General features: G+C 42.1%; 1 protein-coding gene across 2 annotated transcripts in view; it reads right to left on the bottom strand.

Moving 5' to 3' along the window:
* Positions 1-200: 200 nt before the first annotated feature.
* Positions 201-22,165, bottom strand: part of SFXN1 (sideroflexin 1) — a 39,870-nt gene continuing 17,905 nt past the window's right edge. Inside the window, exons 3-12 of one of the 2 annotated variants that reach the window (XM_035014699.1) lie at positions 20,455-20,625; positions 19,621-19,719; positions 17,943-18,018; positions 17,058-17,143; positions 15,541-15,668; positions 13,735-13,784; positions 7,666-7,738; positions 6,737-6,786; positions 6,289-6,336; positions 201-2,357 (exon numbers count right to left, since the gene is read on the bottom strand). In XM_035014699.1, coding sequence (XP_034870590.1) covers positions 2,328-2,357; positions 6,289-6,336; positions 6,737-6,786; positions 7,666-7,738; positions 13,735-13,784; positions 15,541-15,668; positions 17,058-17,143; positions 17,943-18,018; positions 19,621-19,719; positions 20,455-20,625 — 811 coding nt within the window. In that variant the 3' untranslated portion in view covers positions 201-2,327. The remainder of the gene's footprint in view (positions 2,358-6,288; positions 6,337-6,736; positions 6,787-7,665; positions 7,739-13,734; positions 13,785-15,540; positions 15,669-17,057; positions 17,144-17,942; positions 18,019-19,620; positions 19,720-20,454; positions 20,626-22,165) is intronic. The other variant, XM_035014706.1, reaches the window with a different exon arrangement.

Below are 22,165 nucleotides of genomic sequence, written 5' to 3'. Positions count from 1 at the left end.
GTGTGCTCTGTGCATATGGTATTCACGAAGGTGGCAGCCTGGGAGCCAAGAACAGGAAAGAATTCCCTGCTGAAGGCATAATACAAACTATCATTCATTGGGAGTTACTGATGGTACCCAGATGTCAAGTCGGAATGAAAGGTACCATCAACTGTGACATAAAAACTGCATTGCTTTTTACATACAAATAAAAGAGAGAATTTATTTTCATTCTGAGTTTATTTAACATTTCATCCAGTTGAACTGAAATAATACATTGATTCCAACACTGGCGAGACACTGTGCTAATACTGAAATAAAAACTGCCAGTCAGTAAATACGCACAATCATAATTCTTTATAATGTTAATAGAAATATGAATAACTATTTACCATTATAAGCTCATTGCACTTCATGTGGGCTTTTCTCCAGAAAAGGTATTTCTAAGAAATCAGCAAAATTGCCAATCTTGGTTCATTTGTTCCTTTTTATAAACCACGATTAAACGATACAGTTAATATTTCTATATAAAAGCATCAAGAGTTGGAAGCTTCAATAAATAATGTTTAAAAAGACACATCTCCATGTTCATTATCCCTTCCTGGTGTGTATAAAGTTTAGTTCATCAATCTTCAAGCCAGTTGCTGATTAATTTCTCAGTGAAGGTTAAGATTCTGAGAAGGAGCTACCAGTGAATGGGGGTGGGGAGTGGGGAGGGTGGGGGTCAGAATACTGAGATTAGCTGGGGCAGGTTGTGGGGGGCTTCGGTTTCTCCTTAAAAGCACCCTTAAAAGCACCTCGTGGAGATCTGCCTTGAATTTCAGGCTCTTACCACTTTTTAAAGAGAAGCATCTATGGCAATAAAATACATCCAAGGACAGAATGTAATGGGGAAGCTATTTTGCCTCAAATGGTTTAAGACAGAAAATCTAAATGAGAAAATTCTGGTGGCACAAAGGAAGGCTCAGAGTGGCCCCAAGCTTCAGATCCATTAATCCTTTCAGAGAAAAGAGAAACACGGACACAAGGAACACCATTTTTTCTTTATGAGGAAATTCAGTCTGGTCACATTGTCTGGAAAAATCTGTCAAAACTAGCTTCTACATTTTTTTTTCACTTATAAGTCTCTGAATTACAATTGAACTGAGTGGCCTCACTCAACAGAACAACCACCTAGCATATGCCTTGAACATCTTCAGACTTGAAACATAATCTGCTACATTAAATACATGTGAAGCTACTACAGAGGATGTAAACAGTGGTCCATGGATTCCTTATTGTCAAGCAGGGTGGAATGAAGTATAGAATATTCAAGTACAATTCATTCAGTCACTGATTCACATACACATTATTTCTGTATCTTTCTGAAAGCCAAAGAGGTCTATGAGAATGACAAGAAAAGACATGTAGCTGAGCTGGAACTGTGCTCTCACTTCTAAAAAAAAAATCAAACAAACCAGATTCAACCCAGTCATACAGCATTGGTATTGAATATACTTCCAAAATTTGACATTTGTACATTTCAGTTATTTGATTATTTGATGTAAATAATTGAATATAAAGTCAACAAGTGGAAGGTAAGATTAACTTCATAGGAATGTAAAACAGAATAAATTTAAGAGTCAACTAAAGAAATCCACCAGCAATATGAATGCATACAGTTGTTGACAGCAGGGATGGCTCATCACATGTGTCTATTACTGTGACTTTTGGGAAGTAGACAGAAGAGCTTTTATCCTATAAATCCAAAAGACTCATCATCTACTTTGGGTTGCCCATTGCCCAAAGTGGAAGCAAATGTCCTTAATATTTACGAGTCATTTTTTATAGCTTAGCCTCAGAGCTTTTGTGTTTTCCCCAATCAGTGCTGAGTGATTTGAAATAAGAATGGGATAAAAACTCAATATTTCCAATAGATTTCCTTTTCACTCACTGATAATCAATACATATGTATTGAGCATATACTGAACATCTACTCTATGCCTAGCAGTGCTTTTTAAAACTCTGGGTGAGGGCTGGTATATTGTCTTTGAAAAACAATTACTATAAAAGCTAGAGGAAGGGTATTTCTGTAAATCATATCGTGATTCATATGTAAGGGAGCCAACAGGTGTCAGGCGCCTGGCCCATACGAGGCGCTGGCTGTAAGTAGCAGCTTGACTCTAAAAGGCTAATGTGGGTCTTTAAAAGGTTTCTGTAACTGGGAGAACCCGGGTCGAACCGGCTTTTCCTCACCGGGTCTGCAGTAGACGGGATAAGCTGTAGAGTTTCTTCTGCTACTTTACAATCCCTTATTAAAGTATACACGTCGTAATTCAGGATGGGTCTCTTGGATCTTGGCTTGCAACTCAGCCTCCAAGCTTGTCACAGACATGGAACTAGGATAAGGGAGAAACGACACGATTATTACATGGGCAGGGTAGGGAACTAGAATCTGGACACACAGCAGAGAAGGGCCGTCCCTTCTCTGGGATGGCTCCCCGAATCATGACTGGTATTGTAAGACAGAGTCCTGTTTGAAAAATGCTTCCTGTGCTTTGAAAATGAATGCCCAGTTCCTTTTGGAAAATTAGTTGTTGCTAATAATCAAAGAAATGCACCTTAAGAGCTCAAAAATTATTAAAAGTTTAAGAACTGTTCATGGCTGGGAAGAAGGCAAGCAACAAGACTCTCAGTCCCTGCTGGTATTGGGAAACAGTGTATAATAATGCCACTTCCCGGGGCGCCTGGGTGGCTCAGTTGGTGAAGCGACTGCCTTCAGCTCAGGTCATGATCCTGGAGTCCCGGGATCGAGTCCCGCATCGGGCTCCCTGCTCGGCGGGGAGTCTGCTTCTCCCTCTCCCGCTCCCCCGTCTTGTGCTCTCTCTCTCTCTCAAATAAATAAAGAAAATCTTTAAAAAAAAAAAAATAATAATGCCACTTCCCCAAGGAAAACAATATAAATGTTCACCATTAATAAAAAAGACATATGTACTTAGTGGAATTTTTAACATTAAAAACTCACTTGCATTAATATGCTTTTCTCCACTGTATTAAGAATACATGCTTCTTGCAAACGTTTTAGAAAACACTGAACTGTACAAGAAAAAAACCATCACTCACAGTCACACACCACTGAGCGATGACTTGTTAGTCTTTGCTTTATGCGTTTAAAAAAAGTACTTGAATGTATTAAAGCTTGTTTTTTTGTTACAAATGCATACTTACTATATAAAAGTATGAAGAAAAATTGTCCATAATGCTTACTACCAGAAAACCTGGTAATATTTCAATATGTAATCTTTTAAAAAAATTGTTCTATAATATAATTGAGATGTGGGAAAACATGAGATTAAAAAAAAGACAGGGGCGCCTGGGTGGCTCAGTTGGTTAAGCGACTGCCTTCGGCTCAGGTCATGATCCTGGAGTCCCTGGATCGAGTCCCGCATCGGGCTCCCTGCTCGGCAGGGAGTCTGCTTCTCCCTCTGACCCTCCCCCCTCTCATGTGCTCTCTCTCATTCTCTCTCTCTCAAATAAATAAATAAAATCTTTAAAAAAAAAAAAAGACAGGATATAGATATCTAAACATATGTAAGAAAATAAAAGAAATATTGTGAATATAGGAAAGAAAGTACCTACACGTGGTTATGTTCTACACAGTGGGACGTAGGGTAGTCTTAAAATGACGCCATGATAATGATAATGGTTATGACTTATTGATCATTTGTTGGACCAGATATTCTGCTTTTTCATCCTTATAAGAACCCTGAAAGTCAGGTATTATCCTAATTTTACAGATAAGGAAACTGGAGGGATACTTGAGATTCAAAGCCACGCTCCTAACCAACACGCTATACGGTCTCTTGGTCTTGTTTTTCCATTGATCTAGAAGTACTCATAATTACTCTTAATATATTATAAAGGCCAACTCCGATTTTGGAATTAAAGTTATTCAAACCTTCCTGGATGGTGGGGAGACTCTTTTTTTTTAATCTTCTGGAAGAGTTTGTTTAAAACTGGAGTAATCTGTTTCTTGACAGTTGAGTAAACTCCACCTGTAAAACCACCTAGTTCTTGTGTTTATTTTGTATGAAGAAGTTTAAATAAAACTTCAACTTCCTTAATGACGATATGCCAATTCAGACTAATTTTTCAGCATTGTTAATATTTTTCCAGGAATTTGTCCATTTGCCTGTTTTCAAACCTACTGGCATAATGATGTTGATAATACTTGTAGCAATATTTGTAGTTACACCTTCTCTTCATTCATAGTATTATTTGTTCCTTTTGTTGTGATTGACATCATGATGATTTTGTTACTATTTGTTACCATTTTGTTACTATTTTCAAGAACCAACTTTTGACTTCCTGGGTCCTCCTCTATTTCTTACATCCTTCCTTTCTCTTTCCTTGCAGTTTATTCTTTTTGTTCCTGTTGGACCTTTAGTGCTTGGTTTTCAGCCATTCTTCCTTTCTAATATATACATTTAAAGCTATAAATTTCTCTCAAAGCAACACTTTTGCTGCTTCCCACAAATTCTGATAAGGAGCATTTTCATTATTTCTCAGGTGTGCAGGAGAATGGATGATTGTGTCATATTTATACAATGGACTATTATACAGCAGTAAACAGTGAATGAATTTAGCTACATGCAATAATGTGGATGACTCTTAGCTACATGATATTGAATAAAAAAGAACGAGTAGCAGAAGACTATATATAGTATGACACCCTTGCCTAAAAAGTTCCCAAAGAGGCAAAACTAAACAACATCGGGAATATATATATATATGTATATATATGCACTATATATATATATATATACACATATATATATAATAAAGATTTTTAAATGTAATTGTATTATAAATATGAAATGCAGCATAATGGTTAAATCTGCAGGAGGGAGGGGTATGGGCTGGGAAGAACCTATAAAAACATATAACTTATTGGTAATATTTTTATTTATGAGTGGGCAGTGGATTCATGGATGTTCATTATATCATTAAAGTAAACAAAATAGGGTCATGCTTGGATCAATGAGCGTAGTGTGTAATGAACCAAGGAATATCAGTAATCCTATTCTATCCAACTGATGAGTAAGAATCAAAAAGAAAAATAAACAAATGTATAAGCAAAAAAACCAGAAATAAGCTTCATTTAAACCAAGGCCTATGTAGGAAGCTCCTTTATGGGTTTTCAAATCCTTTAATCTCAAAATGATAACAGCTACCTTTATTAAGGGCCTATCTTGTTATTAGGTATTCTCCTCAGCATTTCACATACACTATTTCTAAGTCACTGAGTACAAGGTCAACTGCTGGACATTGGAATAAACTTTTCTTATGTTGAGTCCTGAGCTTCTGGGGTTTGAAAAGTAAATAGGTGTAATTACCCCTCTTTGGATTTGAGGAAATGCATCTGTAGTGGGCTTAGAGAATAAATTCTGAAGGTCCTGCCCCCTCCCAGGGGGCCTGGCTCTAGGCATCAAGGTGATTTCGAGGCTCCTTTTCCTTGGGATTTAATGCCCGATTTAAGACCAGTAGGAGTCAAAGATGGATGTGAAAGAGCAGATAAAGGTGGAGTGCTTTATCAGGTGGCGTGGACCTGATAAAGTTAGTTCCAGTACCCCTCATTGTCCTTTGAAAGCCTCGGGCATGAAAGACCCTATGTCTGGGGCCTATTGGCGCATGGGGGTATTACAAAGGCAGGAGCCTGGTAACCCTTAGACAAAGGCCAAACAACAAAATGCTGCTCTCTGTGCTTTCACGTCAGATCAGCAAGAGGCTGAAGACCTAGATTTATCCCATGCTGATTTATGCCCATCAATCCAGTTCTTACATCAAAGGCGGGATTTAAGGGTAGCTTGTGATGAAAGTACACAATAAGGATTTTAAGGCAAGGAACTAAATAGGAAGAGGGGCAGCAAATAAACCAACCATCGAGGCAAAGTGCATATAACCGCTGTCCCTGGGGCGGACCTTAAATTCGAACATGTCTGTGTTGTAGCTGCATTGGCCAATGGATTGGATGAGAAGAAGCCGTATCTAAATTTTTTACAAAAGCAAATTTGTACCAGAGTTAACCTGACTCTTACAAACGAATAAAGCATTTTCAAATGTAATGGTAGAGCGGGATAAAGAGAGTTCTGAAATTAAACAGATGTGTGTTTGACTTCTGCCTCTATCTCTTCCTTTTAGAGACTCGGCTTCATTAATCTTTTTGAATCTCAACTTCCCTTCAAGTGAAACAGAATAACAGCACCTGTGTCTTCAACTGGTTTTTAGGATTAAAGCTCGTGATCATTCCGAAGAATAGCAAATACATACCTTTTCTGAGGAAATAGAGCACAACACAGAGGTGTAGCAAATACCAAACTAAAAAAAAAAAAAAAAAAAAAAAGACAAATCAGAGCATTTTCAAATGGATGCCTTTCAGATTCTTCTTCTATTTTACTTTTATAACAATCCCCTTTCTTTCGAGCATCGTATTTCCTTATAAAGTATGTCCTGTTTGTATAATTTTATTACCAAGGACTGTCAAGATAATTTCAACAAAAAACATTAGAGAGATATCAGGAGTTTAAAAAAAGAATCATGCAAATAGTCCCAAACATTGTAGGTTTCTCTTTACTTCTATCTAATTTTGGGGACCATAAGTTCCAGATGTTCTGGGATGGTCTCACTTTCAAAACTTGTGTCCCATTCCTTCACCTTTCATATGCTGTGTATTTACCTTTAAAGAAGAAATTAATTATAAAAAATTAATTCCACTCACCAAAAGCCAACTAATCCAACTTGAATAGGTGCGCTCATCCATGGGAACCTCTGTATTGAGAGAGAAATTATTTTGAATACTTTTCATACAGAGACAATTTCTTCTGCTGATTAATAGGGAGGAAACTCTCCAGGTTACAAGATCCGGATTAGTGAAATTTGGGGTAACACTGCAACAAGCATGTTAGTCCTGACTTCCTGTAGCCTCCCTGATCGGTCAATGACTGCACATGCAAAGATCAAGTGGCTTCTCAGTTTTTTCTCTTGCACATATCGTCTGAGAGATGCCTGGCTCTGAACACGTGGAGGAATCATTACCTCCTACGGGGGCAGGTAGTACAGACTGGTGCGCAGGTTGGAAGACAGCCAAACCTGTACTCAACTCTCTGCCCTGCCGCCTGGTTCCCGACTGTGGGGACAGGGCAGGCAGAACCCAACCTCTCCAAGCTTTGGTTTCCTTCGCTGCAAAATGAGGATCGCCAACAGTTGCCTAAAAGTGTGTGGGAGATGTGGCAGGTAACATTCGTAAAGCACCCAGGACGGTGCCCAGAGCGTAGCAGAAACCCAGCAAACATTTCCCTCCTCCCCTGCAACTTCCCTTTCTTGCTTTTAGTTGCTGTCAATATGGTTAAAACTACTGCTGGCACAGAAAATTTTTGCCTGTCACTTTTTTTTTTTTTTTCATGGAAGTGAATGAGTTGGTTGGTCTTGTGGAGAATAAGCACTGTTAGATTTTTAGTTTTCAAAAAGGAGTGGTACCAAAACATGTGATACAGAGAACGATGGGATAGATGGTTCTAGAAACAAGGCCCCTGAAACAGCGGCAGCTGAGTTGTGAACTGGTTGTTATGAAATCGGCCAACTTAGTGCAGAGTCAACACAGGCTGTTAAAAGATCATGATCCCAAAGAAGCTTGCATGAGAGGCGTACCCTGGTCCCCGAGAAGACTCCTCTGGCGAAAAGGTACGTCACGCAGGTTAACTTGAGGGGAGAGAGGCAAGTACTAGAGAGGAAGGGAGAAATGTCATCAAGAGGGGACAGGCCCACCCCTCAAAGGACAGCAGGAAAAGGACATATTGTATCTTGGGTAACTGGCCCTGTATGATGATATGGATTTTCATAAGGAGATGTACATCCTCGCCCCAGCATTTCCCAGATGTGACATCTGCACTGGGTGATGGGAAGGCAGACTAAGTACTGAAGGAGATTTTGTGGAGGATGAACTTGAGCCCCTGAGAGTGGCCTTCTGATTTCAAGTGGGCTCTTGTCTGAAGCAAACGGGGCTAACCTGTTATCTCAGGGAACAGCTGCAGGTAATCTCAAAGAAGGATGTGTATGAGCGGAAGGCGGACTGTGGCTCGTGCCAAAGGTTTCGATGGAAAGGCTCTGAGTAATGACAAGGATCCTGGAGAATTCTGACTTAACCCAACCTGGATGTCATCCCAGAGTCTCCCGACTCCTCTCCAGCACACCATTCACTTGATTCACCCCTACTTCTTAAATAGCACTCAGCCTGAGACTCAATTAGTGAGCGGTGGATGTCTGGTCTTCCCCTACATACTCACACATTAAAATCGTGCAAACAGAGGATACTGTAAATAAAAGTTTCAATGAATTAAAGAGAGTAATCGTAAGTGTAAAAAATATATATTTAAGAGGTAAAAGGTCAAAAAGTAATATGACCCTAAAGTCTTCCTTCCCCCAGGACCTTTTTTCTAATAGCTTTGCTGACATACAGTAAACTGCAAGTATTTGCAGTTTTTATACATGTATTCAGCCGTGAAGCCATCCCCATGATCAAGGTCATGAACATATCCGTCACCCGTAATGCTTTCCTTGTTCCTTGTGCCCTTGGCAATTCCTCTCTCTCTCCTAAACCCTGCACCCATTCCCTGGCAACCTCTGATCTCCTTTTTGCCACAATATATCAGTTTATATTTTCTAGAATTTTATGTATGGTATCTATTTTTTGTGTAATTGTTTTGAGATTAATTCGGGTGGTTGCATGTATCAGTAGTCCATTACTCTTCCTTGCTGAGTGAGGTATTCCACTGCATGGATACAGCACAATTTGGTAATCTATCCTCCTGCTGATGAACATTTGGGTTGTTGCCAGTTTTTGGCTATTGCAAATGAAGCTGCTGTGAACCATTCGTCTTTTATGGACATATGCTTTCATTTCTCCTAGGTAAATACCTAGGGGTGGAATGGCTAGATCAGATGGTAAGCATCTATTTCACTTTTTAAGAAACTACCAAACTATTTTCCAAAGTGGTTGTACCATTTTTCATTCCCACCAGCAAGACATGAGAGTTCCAGTTCCTCCGCATCCTCACCAACACATGCTATGGTCAGTCCTTTTGGTTTTAGCCATTCCTGTAGATGTTTAGTGGTGGCTCATGTAGTTTTAATGTGAATTTCCCCAGTAAATAAAGATACCGAGCATCTTTTCATGTGCTTATCTGATACAGATATGTGTTTAGTGAAACGTCCATTCAAACCTTCTGCCCATTTTTAAAATTGGGTTGTTTTCTTAAATGAGTATTGAGTGATTTAGATCTTCTGGATATAACTCTATTATCAGATACAAGCTTTGTATAGATTTTCTTCCAGTCTATTTATCTTTTCATCTTTTATAGTTTTCAAAAAACAGAATTTTACCATTTTGATGAAGTCCAATTTATCACTTTTTCTTTTATGGACTGCCTTTGGTGTTGTGTCTAAGAAATCTTGGCCTAACTCTTGATCTCAAAGATGATCTATTATATTTTTTGGCTAGAAGTTTTACAGTTGTTCATTTTTACATTTAGAGTCTACGAACCATGGGGATTAATTTTTACATATGATATAGTCAATTCCCTATACATGGTCCACATGCCAGGCAACCTGATCATCCACAAGTCTCCCAATAAGCCATGCTGTGTGACCTCTCTGAGCTTCTGCAAAGCATGTACCCTTGAGCTGTCCCTTTCAAGACTCTGCCACCCCCTGTAGTTGAGGGAGACACCTTCTCTATTCCCTCTGTGCTATAACCACCAAGTATTAGAACCACTGCCCTGTGCCTCTTCCCATCACTGTGCTATATGGTCCCTGCGAGCAGGGCTCAAGCCCTGTTTCTATGACTCGAGCACCTAGCACGTTGCTTGGCACGTAACAGGCACTCAGCAAAGGGCAGGTGAGTCAATAAATAAATGAGTGAATGGATAAATAAAGGCAACACTCACATTTAATTAACAGAAAGTCCTGAAAAATCTACAGAGTAGACAGAGCAGTCCACCTTTATTAAAGGGAATATGGAAGAAGTAGAACTTAAGGAATGAGGAACTATTATCTGACCCAAACCATATATTAACTTGACTTATTCCCAATGAAAGTGCCAGCAAGGTAAAGAGACCACAGGAGTTATTCTTCAAGAAAACATTCTTCAAAGGGCCAGATTTTCAGCAGTGAGCTTTCTGGTTTATTGCAAAGATTTCTGGGAGTCACATGCCCACTGCTGACGCTTTTTTCCCAGCACCCCACTTGGGGAAAGATAGGGGGAGGGACGAATCACACTGAATGCTCCCCAAGCTCATAAAAAGCCAAGAAGGTTCAATTTGTTTCATGCTTGCAGAGGAGTTTGGTCATGTCCAAGGCCCAGATAAGTACACCCTTACAGAGGGGCACAGCCAGCCACTGGGGCTGTGGGAACAAGCAGGGGGCCAAGTGAGGCAGACACCACCCATGTGGACGTCATGAGCTGCTGTAGAAATTATCTCAGGAGCCTCTGTAGAAGGGGCATGGTAAAGCCTGCCTTTCCTGATGCATGTGAAAGTGCTCTGAAGATGGAAATATATGGATAGTAATACAAGCCACCTCTGCCTATGTTTTAGCAATAGCTAGACTATCAGTTAAGTCCTACGGAACTCTCTACGTGGGCAAAATGCAGTATTGCAGGGTAAGGCCACGCTGCACTTGGGGAGTGGTATGTGTGTACGAATAGCTCAACAACAGTCCGCCATTCCTTTTTCAAAGCAACATCCTCCACTGAGGTCTGCAGCAGGACAGCTACAACCAGACCCCCTATGGGTGGCGGGACGCTGGGACTGAGTGTCAGCCACTCTGACCACCACTCCCGACCTTGCCATGGGGCTTCTGAGGCCAGTGGCTCTCCCAGCTCCCGGTGAGGCCCTTCACTGTTGGAGAGTGGGGCAGACAGAGGGCTGCTTCATCAAGGACAGGTGAGGTGGCACATCTCCAAGTTATCACTAACGTATACGGTATCAAGCAAAGCTAAAAACCGTATACTGAGGTGGGGGAGGAAAACACAATATGCCTTCATTCATTAATGTGAAAAAGCCCACAACAGAGTGACAATGGGGAGCTAACTGCTTGTATCATTTGCTGGGTCCTTCACGTAGAAAATGTTATTAGGCTGTATCTGCAGCAATTTCCATCTGTCAGAGCAAGAAAATGATGCGAGATGCCCAACTGGGTCTTCTGTCCAGTGTCTGTCACTCGGAGATCAGAGTAACTCCGGCAACTTTTCCGACAATGCTGAGACCCCAGGAGCACCAATGGACACCTGCACTAGGAGAAGAATGTACCAACCTCATTTCGTGTTTTCCCCAGTGACCTAACTTTTCAGCATTAATGGAGCTTCAAATGCAGACTTTCTCATAGAATTTCTGGAATCCCCAGCCATGATCAGGACACATGTTAGCAGCCAGAGTATGCCCAATACCCGCAGGCCAGAGCCGGACTGCAGAATAAAGTACCACCCGCAGGGGCAGGTGGCAAGATTCAGAGCCTCCAATCCAGAAACAGGCTGCGGAGACCCTTCTGCTAAAGAGGTGTTGGGTGGCATTCGAGAGGCAGAGAGAAAAGACTGGGTAGGCCTCAGCAATGGGGATGCTGCCACCGAGAGTGGCCTCCCATCTGCTTTCACGGTTACCTGCAGATTCGGGACAATCATAAGCTTGTTGCACTGTTGGTGAATGAGTCACACTTAGTACTCCTCTCTTGCAAAGCTGTCACTTTTATGTCAGACAAACTCACATCAGATGACAATTTCCAAGCCTTGTAACTGACCTAGACATCTGGTCTTGCTTTAAAAGCCCGAATTTTGCTTCAATTCAACCCGGGGGGTGGGGGGTTAGGTTTATTTTGATCCTCCATTGCTCCTGAAGTTGGCATGCCATTACCTTAGGAGCTAACAACCAGGTAAGTCAACAGCTTGCCTGGGTCAATACATGCCCTCGCTGAACTACTAGAATCCTAATCCTAATGGCTTCCCAGATTAAGAGCTGGTAGAGAAGAACGCAGGGCATCAAGTCAATGTCTGCAAAGTTATGGATGTACTGGATGGGCCACTTCCTAGTAGTATCCTGGACAGTGATACTGACAAACCCCATTTAAATTAACTTAATGCGTTTCTTCCTCCAAAGCCTGAATCACTTCCCATAAGTAAAGCAGGGATGGACAGAGGAAAGAGCACTAATTTTTTTCAGATTACCTGAAAATCACGGAGATGTCAAAGCTGATGAATTTCAAATGTGTATACAATTTGGTAGTTTTAGGATATAGTTAATGTTCCAGTACATAAACTAATCCATTAGCAGCTTTTAAGAGTTAATCCTTTTCTAAGTTTTGCACCAGAAAGAGATCTGGGCAAAACTTTGTCATTAATTCTCAAAAGAAGAGCTTAGTGAAGTAGGTAAAATGTCGGATGAGTCCACGATGACATTTTGGTCTATAGCAATAGCTTTACTGCTTCCATATATATAACTGTTTTGTATTTTGGGAATGTTCAGTAGCTACAGAGCCACGACAACATGACTGCACAAATCACACCGACGTGTAAGATTGCTAGAGGAGGATGCGCAGGGAATAGAATTCTTCCATGTGCCCAAAGCACCCAAGAAAGAATATGAGAGAAGGTGCTGCAGAGAGGGGCCCCTTTCCCTAACATGGGGTTGGGGCACTGACAGGTGACAACCTGGCTACATGGGTCAAACGAAGCACTCAACATTACTGTTTCCTCATAGCAGACTTTTCCGGCTTACTTCTCGAAGAACATTCTTATATTGAAAGTGTTTATGAAGTGTTCGCTTAGTGTTGACTACAGCTTTCCTTCTGGGGCACATGGGGAGTATACGGGTCAGTGAACACACCTGTCGCACATTTAGAATAGTCCTAAGCGATGAAATCATTCAGGAAGTGCTTGGCTTGTGAACTATGTCCTTTTTTAAAGCTTTATCTTGTTCCCTCGATGTTAGAGTTCTGTTTCTAAGACCCAAAACAATTCAGCCAGGAGAGCTGTGGTCTTCCCCACAACATACCTGCTCCTCCAGCGAGGAGTGTGGCTCCTTTCTCTTGGCAGATCTAACAATGCCACTTTCCAAACCGCATGAGCCAAGTGAGTCACCCTATTCTACCATATCCCACTTGTGAAAGAACTGGAAAATGAGGGTGACGCATGAACACTATTGCTTTACAGCGGGAAGCTACAAAAAGCAATGTAGAAGCATTGAGAGTCCTTGGTCACAATGTGACCTTGAAGGGAGGTGGCTGATAAAATTAATGAATTACTAGACATGATCAGCAAAGAAAAATACACCGGGCACTATATTCAGGGTCCTACAAAGCTACTACTCCAAACTCTTTTCATTTCTGATAGTATGTGTAGTGACTTATGAACACATCATTCCAAATTCACACTATCTCTTCATTATCACCTAGCTAGGCATCCAAGTGATGACTAAGATAAGCTGTAACTGAGTATAACCTCTCAAGAGGAATGGGCAGCCACCTTCATTTACAACAGCTTTCTCAAATATCTGAGATCAGAAGTAAATCAGTAAGTAGATCAGAAACATCTTTTTATTTAACTTAAGTGCCCAAGTGCCAATGGCCTTCAAATTCTTTACTCACTGGGTAGGAAATATTCTGTATTGTTTGAAGTCTGAAAAGGAACTGAAAGGATTGAGACAAAGATTAACAGAACTGGGGCTTGCTTACCTTTAGGAAGGCTTTCTTCTCCAAAGTGTTCATGATAAATGGAGGGATAGCTACAAGTAAAGATACATCCATTTAAATCTTTCTTTAATATTTATTTTCAGCTCACATCTTTTTTAACGATTTTACAAAAGGCTTATGTCACTTTTAGGCTATTTTCACAATGGCAGAGCGAAATTACTTGCAATAATTCTTTGAAATACTTTAGCATTTAAAAAAATTAAAAACAATGTAATGCTCATTACCAGCCAGAAAATTTTATAATCTGGGAGAGAACTTTACATTTAACTTTAAATATGTAACAGTACAAATATCAGGAACTTTCCCCTTCTGTGCTAATTAAACAAATGCAATCTCCCCCAGGCATCCATCCCACGTGGAGTCCAGTAGAAAGATTCTGCCTCAAGAAAAAGATTCCTGCCTTGAGGAAGAAAAGTTACCTAACTTCTCTGAGCCTCAGTCTTCTGTTTTCCTCATCGATAAAATGGGGAGAATTCTATCAAACTGGCTGTGAGACGGTTGGAGACAATAATGGACATAACTCCTCGGGTAGTGGTAGTTCATTTATTATTTACTCACAGTTTCTATCAGACTGAACTGTCACATCAACCACTTCCATATGGCAATTACCTCTATAGATTCCACTGAGACAGAAAGGTTGTGTTTCTTCTCTGGGGACTAAATAATGTTTAAAATAACCAAGCCTCTAAAAGTAGATCCATTGGGCTGGCTGAGCTCCAAAGGGGAACCTCAGATTTCAAAATGAGAAAGAACAAAACCCAAATCAAAAGCAAATGCAGGGTAGAGGTTGGAGTTGCAAGCCTGCTGTCGGCAGATGTGGAAGTCGGGCGTGGTGGGCGTGTTGGCGCCAGACCCTGGGGACCCCCGTCTGTGTCTGATTGCCACAGTGCACCCACCCCCACAGCGTGCACCGCTGTCTCATGAGGACGCCAAGGGGTTTCTTTGTTCAATCAATTAACGGTGGTTAAATCGGATAATCCGAATAATCTGGGATTATAGCTGACACCACTATAATGTCCCTACTCCTACTTGTGCGCTGATGAGATTCACAATGACAAAAGGAACCTAAAGACAACAAAAGATACTAGCAGGACAACCTGACAACAACTGATTAAGTGTGCTCCTTTTGAGAGCTTGGTTAATAGTCAAGTGCTTTCTGCATTCAGCTTAGATGATGAAATTAATCCTACTAATTTCAAATTTTTTCTGTAATGAGCACTAGACTTCCCGGGCCCTCTGTTTCCTGAGTAAGTCTGAGAATCTTCTCTCGGCCTTTGGTCTGAGGGTGGCTCTAGGAAGCCCTAGGAGTGGGTTACATACAATGCAGATTTTTGACTGTGGGTCATGTCGACTCCAAGCCCTAAGGACAAAACTGAGTAGAAGCTTGGCATACATCCTAATAGCTGCTCTAACCAACCCAACCTGGTTTGTATTCCAAGGGTTTCTAATCGATACAAATAAATCTTCAGTAGAAATTATTCTGATTCAAGAACTTTGAGAAATTTCTTCTCCAGATGTACGAAAATCCAATTCTTTGCCTTCAAGTTCTCATCGCCCATACTGTGGCCGCCCTGGTCCAAACCAGCCCCATCACTGACCTGCTGTAGTGTGCCAGCCTCCTGGCCAGTCTCCAACCATCACTCTTGGCCCTCTTCACTCTGCTCCTGACACGGCCCCCGCTGTCATGCCGCTAAAGCCCAAGGATTACACCACTCCCCTGCTTAAGTGGCGCTGTGGCTTCCCGCCCCTCAGACTACAGCCAGGGCTCGGTGACCAAGAGCTACTAACCCATGCCCGGGGCTGCCATGAGAATCCGAGAGACAACTACTTGTGTGATGGCTTGTTTTGCAGCATTGGCCGACTCGCCCAAGCGGTTCCCATTCTCATCTGTGACAGGAATGCCGACTTTGAGTTCCCTGCCGAGCAAAACACAGGCAAAGAAGTTCACAGATACCTTCATGAAACGGCTGGAAACAGCACTGTGCTACGGAAGACCAAGTCCCTACTGAATCCAAATACCCGCTTGAGTGTCAGTTTTGGCACTAACAGGTCTATTTTTATTTTTTAAAGATTTTATTTATTTATTTGAGAGAGAGAGAGAGCAAGCAGTGGGGAGGGGCAGAGGGCGAGAGAGGAGCAGGCTCCCCACTGAGTAGGGAGCCCGACATGGGACCCGATCCCAGGACCCTGGGATCATGACCTGAGCCGAAGGCAGATGGTTAACCGACTGAGCCACCCAGGCGCCCCTAACAGGTCTATTTTTAAATACCACGAACAAGTCTAATCCTTGTGTGGTAGGCACAAAAGTAAAGTAACACGGGGAGCCTCGGCTGAGCATCCGACTCTTGATTTCAGCTCAGGTGGTGATCTCAGGGTTGTGGGATCAAGTGCAGAGTCTGCTGGAGATTCTTTCTCCCTCTCCTTTTGCCCCTCCCCCTGCTCACTCTCAATCTTTCTCTCAAATAAATAAATAAAATCTTTTTTAAAAAAGGAAAATAACACTAGTAAACTCCATGAAAAAAAGTGCTGCATTTTTTAACAATAATATAATTCAAAGGGTGAATATGCTAACTTAAAGATAAGGCTAATTTCTATGCTCACATGCAAATCTGAGCAACTTCCCAAATGAAAGACACATATAATACATGGCATTACTAAGTAAATTAACTATACTGCCCCAGGAATCACTAGTATATGGCACCACTGGATAGTTAACGCCAGTTACTAACACTAAAATTTGATTAACACTTGATCTTAGCCAAAAGGCCGAGAAGCGATTACTAACACTAAAATTAAAGCTCCTATTGTTACCCTGTTTTTTGTTATCCATTCCAAAATGCTTTTTCTTGTTCTTTCTTCTCTTTTAATTTCTGTCAGTTCTATAAAATACTTCCAAAAATGTACATTAATATTTTAAACCCAGTAAGACAGTTCTGGGGTGGTGGGGGTACCTATTTTAGAGAATAAACTTTCTGTGCACAGACCTTCTTTGCCTAGTGCTACAACAACTAAATGTTAGTTTGAGATATATGTTTTAAACTTTTTATTACACAGAAGTAGAAAGAGTATTCTAACCCCCCACATACTCATCAGCCTACTTCAATAATTAGCAACTCATGGCTAAGCTTGTTTCATTAATGGACCCATCCCTGTGCCCACACCAGATTACTCTGAAGCAAACCCAGGTCCCATATAACTCCATCTGTAAATATTAAAATGAACTGTTAAAAGTTTCAATACCACTAATTATTATAAGACTCTACTGTCAAGCACCAGTCCTTTCTAAGACTGCGTATGAATCTTACCTTTGCCTCATTAATGGGATATTAATGCAATTAGCAGCAGCTACAGCAGCAAAGGGAACAAAACGTCCTATGAGTGGTGAGACATGCTGCAGGGAAAAAAAAAAACCCAAAAGCATTATTTTACTTTGCCCGGATGACTGAATGCAAATACTTATTTCTCCTTGAAAACTGCTAAAAACACAGTCTCTTTTGTATGGAAACTCAGGCCGAGGGTACTTTCAAAACTTGTTCCCTGGTGGTGGTTGTCGATTTCCAGCATGGGTGCACTGGGACAAGACATGCTTCCCAGACATCGGCCAGACTGGCCTGGCTGACGGACTGGGGGGCTTTGGAGTCGCGGGGTCTTGAGTTCAGGCGCTGGCGTCTCCACCTCTCGAGAGGTGTGGGCGCGGGCACACTCCTCGGCACACAGCCTCTAGTGGGCAGCCAGGGTCAGGGAGTACTGGCACGTAAGACGCAGTGCCAGGGACAGACCAGGGGCTTGGCAGAGGGTGCTGGTGACAGCCTTTCCGAAACTCACTGGAAGACCCAACTGAGATAGGCAGGAGAAGATAATGATGGTAATTCTTAAGAAAGTCCTAGGACTTGGGGCGCCTGGGTGGCTCAGTCGTTAAGTGTCTGCCTTCGGCTCAGGTCATGATCCCAGGGTCCTGGGATGGAGCCCCGCATCGGGCTCCCTGCTCGGCGGGAAGCCTGCTTCTCCCTCTCCCACTCCCCTGCTTGTGTTCCTGCTCTCACTCTCTCTCTGTCAAATAAATAAATAAAATCTTAAAAAAAAGAGAAAGTCCTAGGACTTGAACTATTTTGAGAAATAATCGAGGGACTTGAGCCAGGCGGATGAGAACAAATTAAGAAGCCTAACTAGGGAAATCAAAATCCGAGCACCTTGGTTAATGCGTTGAGTCCTAGAGCTGTTGCCACGGCACCAGTTGTCGCGGAAACGTAAGCTGTTCCCAGTTCACTGAAAAGGAAGAATAGTGCATGAAAAACAGGTGCACGCCAGGACACTTGGGTTCGACAGTTTTTGAGGAAACAAGGCGACAATGTGAAAGAGCATGATTAAGAAGAGAGAGCCCACAAAACAACACTCACTCTCACTCTACAAACGGCCAAATGCAGACCGGAAGCAAGCAGCCCCGGGCAGAGTGGCCTTCCTCACAGACAAGCCGACCAGCAGCTTCAGCGGCGGCTGTAGGGAGTAGGTACTGGGGGGGTGGGGGTGGGGGGTGGACCGAGGGGCCGTGAGCGTGCAGGGAACAGCCTCTTGGCCTAAGTGTGGGCAGCATGTCTACCTAAATAAAAAGTACTTCTCAAAATATAAACACACATATTGGAAGTAAAACTGCCATACTGCTGTTCTTAAAATTGTAACTTACTGTATCGTAATACGAAAAGTCCCATCTGCAACAGGCAGTCAAGCACAGCTGTTTTATTTTAAATTAAGTTTTAGGGGCATCGGGCTGGCTCAGTCCATTAAGCATCTACCTCTGGATTTTGGCTCAGGTCATGATCTCAGGGTCGTGAAATCGAGCCCCGCGTTGGGCTCTGTGCTGGGTGTGGAGTCTGCTTGAGGTTCTCCATCCCTCTACCTCTGTCTACCTCATACCTCTGCCTTGCATGCTGTCTCTCTAAAGAAATATAATAATAATAAATACAAATAAATTGGGGCGCCTGGGTGGCTCAGTTGGTTGAGCGACTGCCTTCGGCTCAGGTCAGGATCCTGGAGTCCCGGGATCGAGTCCCGCATCGGGCTCCCTGCTCAGCGGGGAGTCTGCTTCTCCCTCTGACCCTCCTCCCTCTCATGCTCTCTGTCTCTCATTCTCTCTCTCGCAAATAAATAAAATCTTAAAAAAAATAAAAAATAAAAAATAAATAAATAAATACAAATAAATAAAATACGTTTTAATTTGAAGGGTTGGAAGAAATGAAAGTGTGATAAGCACTGTGGCGGCAAGATTTCTACAGTCTTTGTTCCATATGGTGACAAAAGAACACTATGGACTGTCAGAGGCCATTTAAAGTGACAAAAAAGAAAACACTCTGAAGTGTTCTCCAAGCTGAGCTGAAAGTTTTGGTTCACTAATCACTTTAGCCAGTCCAAACGGTTTTTACAGGAGGCAACATTTTAAACCTGTTCACCTTCTGTCTGGCTCCAGAGATGGCTCCTTTAAAGACAAATCCTAAATAAAAGTCCCCTTGGTTTCTGCAGAGATCACGCTCTTGATGCCACTGCTTTTGATGTTGCTACCTGGCCACGGGCTCAGGGTAGATGGGGGCACAGCCTGTCGTCTGCCACGGCCCGGCCCTCAACTGCCCACCTTGTGTTCTGCACGGGGAGCCTGAGGGCGTGGGAGACAAATCCGCCTACCAGGGTCCCTAACAGCAAGAGTCATGTCTGTGAAGGCAGGCTGGACAAGACGGTCATCTTGATGGGAAGGGAGGAGAAGAAACGCTACTGGAAAATATGCCCCATGATACTCTGACCAATATCAACAGTTTATACACCACCGAATGAAATGCACACTGGGCAGGTGCAGGGAACGATTAACTCTTACAGTCTTACTTTACAGTGAGGGGGGCGTCTCCACTTCTGTTGGTGTAATTGACCACGGCATTGAAGGACTGGTTAATCCACTGCCAGAACAGCACGGCCGGTGTCGTCCTAAAACAGAGCGATCCGTCACACACTGGCCATCGCCTCTGACCTAGCCGCTGTGCGGAACAGAAAATGTGAACACCAGTAACCACAGAGGAGATGGACTGCGGAAGGAGAGCGCTAGGTCAAAGACCCTGCGTTCTGCGTCGAAAGCTTGGGACCTGAGTGGCGGGGCTGAAGTGCATCCTCTGATTCTCAGCATCCTCCTTCTTTGGATATGGGTAAGCCCAAGCTCAAAGGGCTATGGTGAGAATCAAGTCATCCTCCTTAAATTTGATCTTAAATCTGTAGAGAGCCTGGCATACAGTAGGCGCTCAACAAATGTCAGGCCCCTTCTCTTGGGGAAAAAAGCCAGCTGTCTGCAGGCGAAGTAGCCCTGATCCCTCCTTATGGCACGTGCAAGCCTGCGTGTCTGCATCTACGGCTACATCTACTCTTACATCTGTGACTTAGGAGTGGATGAAAAAGAGAATTTGCTTAGAGACTTTTAAATTTTCTTTCTCCATCTCATTTTCTTTTGGGTGTTACGAGTTAGAGGAAAAATTCAGTCTCCTTTTGAACGACAGAGAGAATACGATTTATTTAGCACCGGGAAAAGTTAAAGCAACCCCCTAGAGTTGTGACATTTATATAAAATGGAACTCAATGTGAAATGACATTTATTTCAATAAAACTATACACAAAAATGTACTTTAAGCTCTGTAATATAAAATGTACTGTTGTTATATTTCCATGACTTACCTATAAAATGTCATCATACAACCTGTGATGGTCATGTTCATTGGAACCTGAGCTGACATTCTTCCTATCAAAATCATCTTTTCACCCGTGTCAGGATGAAAAGCTGAATCATAGATGTACTTTGCTCTCCATAATTCATTTTCTGTAAGACCTGGAGGAATAATTCCTTGCCTAGGGAAATAAGAAATAACAAGGGAACTGTTCATTTCCAATAGCTCACCAGTGCTCTAGAGACATGTAGCTAGAAAGTTTTTAAGTTTACCCTTACCTAAAACAACCGTGCCTGCAGTGAAATTTTAGTAACACAAGAGACAGTAAACACAACGAACATTTCAAACCCATGTATCTCAACTGGTCTGTAATTTTGAAAAACAAAAACTTATCTTGTATCTTGAAGTATTCAACTTTGAAATATTCCTTGTTTTAAATGACATATTTAAAAACGTATTTTGAACTTTGCAAACTCTATAATATTTTCAACCAATTAGACAAAAGCTGTGGCAATCAAGAACATTAATTATTATACCTACAGTTTGAAACCCTAGATTAGAAAGGCTCATTATTTTATCTTGTTATCAAAGAAACACATTTATTGCTAAAAATTTAGAAAATACAGACATTCATTAGTGCAATTAAAATCATTCAAGCCTTTCATTACTCATTTCCACTGATGCTGTTTTGTGAAGACACAGCCACGGTCTTGCAGGACCTGTATATGCCACTTAGGATCTCTATAAACACCATACCTGTTGCTTTATGACCACCTCTTTAAAATGAGTAATACTCTGTGAACGCTTTTCTGTATCTTTAGAACTTCTTCTGTACCACCTGTACTGGGTTGAATAGTGTCCCCCCAAATTCACATCCACCCAGAACCTCAGAATGGGACCTTATTTGGAATCAGGGTCTTTGTGGATATAATAGTTAAAACGAGGTCATGCTGATGAAGGTGAGCCCTAAATCCAATGACCAGTGCCCTTATAAGCCAGCCACGTGCAGACTAAGAAGGTCCTGTGATGTCAGAGGCAGAGACTGGAATAATGTAGCTCCAAGTCAAGGAACATCAAGGAACGCCTCTGGCTACCAGAAGCTGGAAGAGGGGAGGAAAGATTCTCCCCTAGAGCCTTCAGAGGGAGATGGCCCTCCCAACACCGTGGTTTCAGACTTCAGCCTCCAGAACTGCAATAGAACAAATTTCCGTTGTCTGAAGCCACTCAGTTGGTGGTAACTGGTTACAGCCACCTTAGGAAACTAACACATCATCCTTTTAAATGCTCCAGTCTTCCACCGCATGATTGTAAGATAGATTATCCCAATCCCTATTGTTGGGCACTTTAATTGCTTCTAATCTCTTCCGTTTGTAAAGGATGAGGAAGTCAATCTCCTTATAAATAAATCTTTCCCCTGCATCCAAGATTAATCAGAAACAAAGGAGTACATTTGCTGAGACAAAAGTTATGTAAAATACTGAGGCTGTCAATACGCCTTTTGTCCTTTTTCTCTACTTGAGTGTGTCTGTTGATTGTCAGGGTGGCAGCACCCTCACTGTTTAAGCGGATCACGTGTAAACTTGACCCGCTGTGGGCAGATCAGGCTGCTCCCCTGAACGTTACTATCTTGATGTAGTCAGGTAGGAACAAACGAAGTCGCTGACTAGAAAGGCCTGACCCGCTTCAGGGTTATACAAATATTCACCTCTACGTCTTGCACT

This window comes from Mirounga leonina, unplaced genomic scaffold, assembly GCF_011800145.1.
Source record: "Mirounga leonina isolate KUSES-001 unplaced genomic scaffold, KU_Mleo_1.0 Mir_104, whole genome shotgun sequence".
Taxonomy (NCBI): domain Eukaryota; kingdom Metazoa; phylum Chordata; class Mammalia; order Carnivora; family Phocidae; genus Mirounga; species Mirounga leonina.
This window is presented reverse-complemented; position numbering and strand designations above follow the sequence as displayed.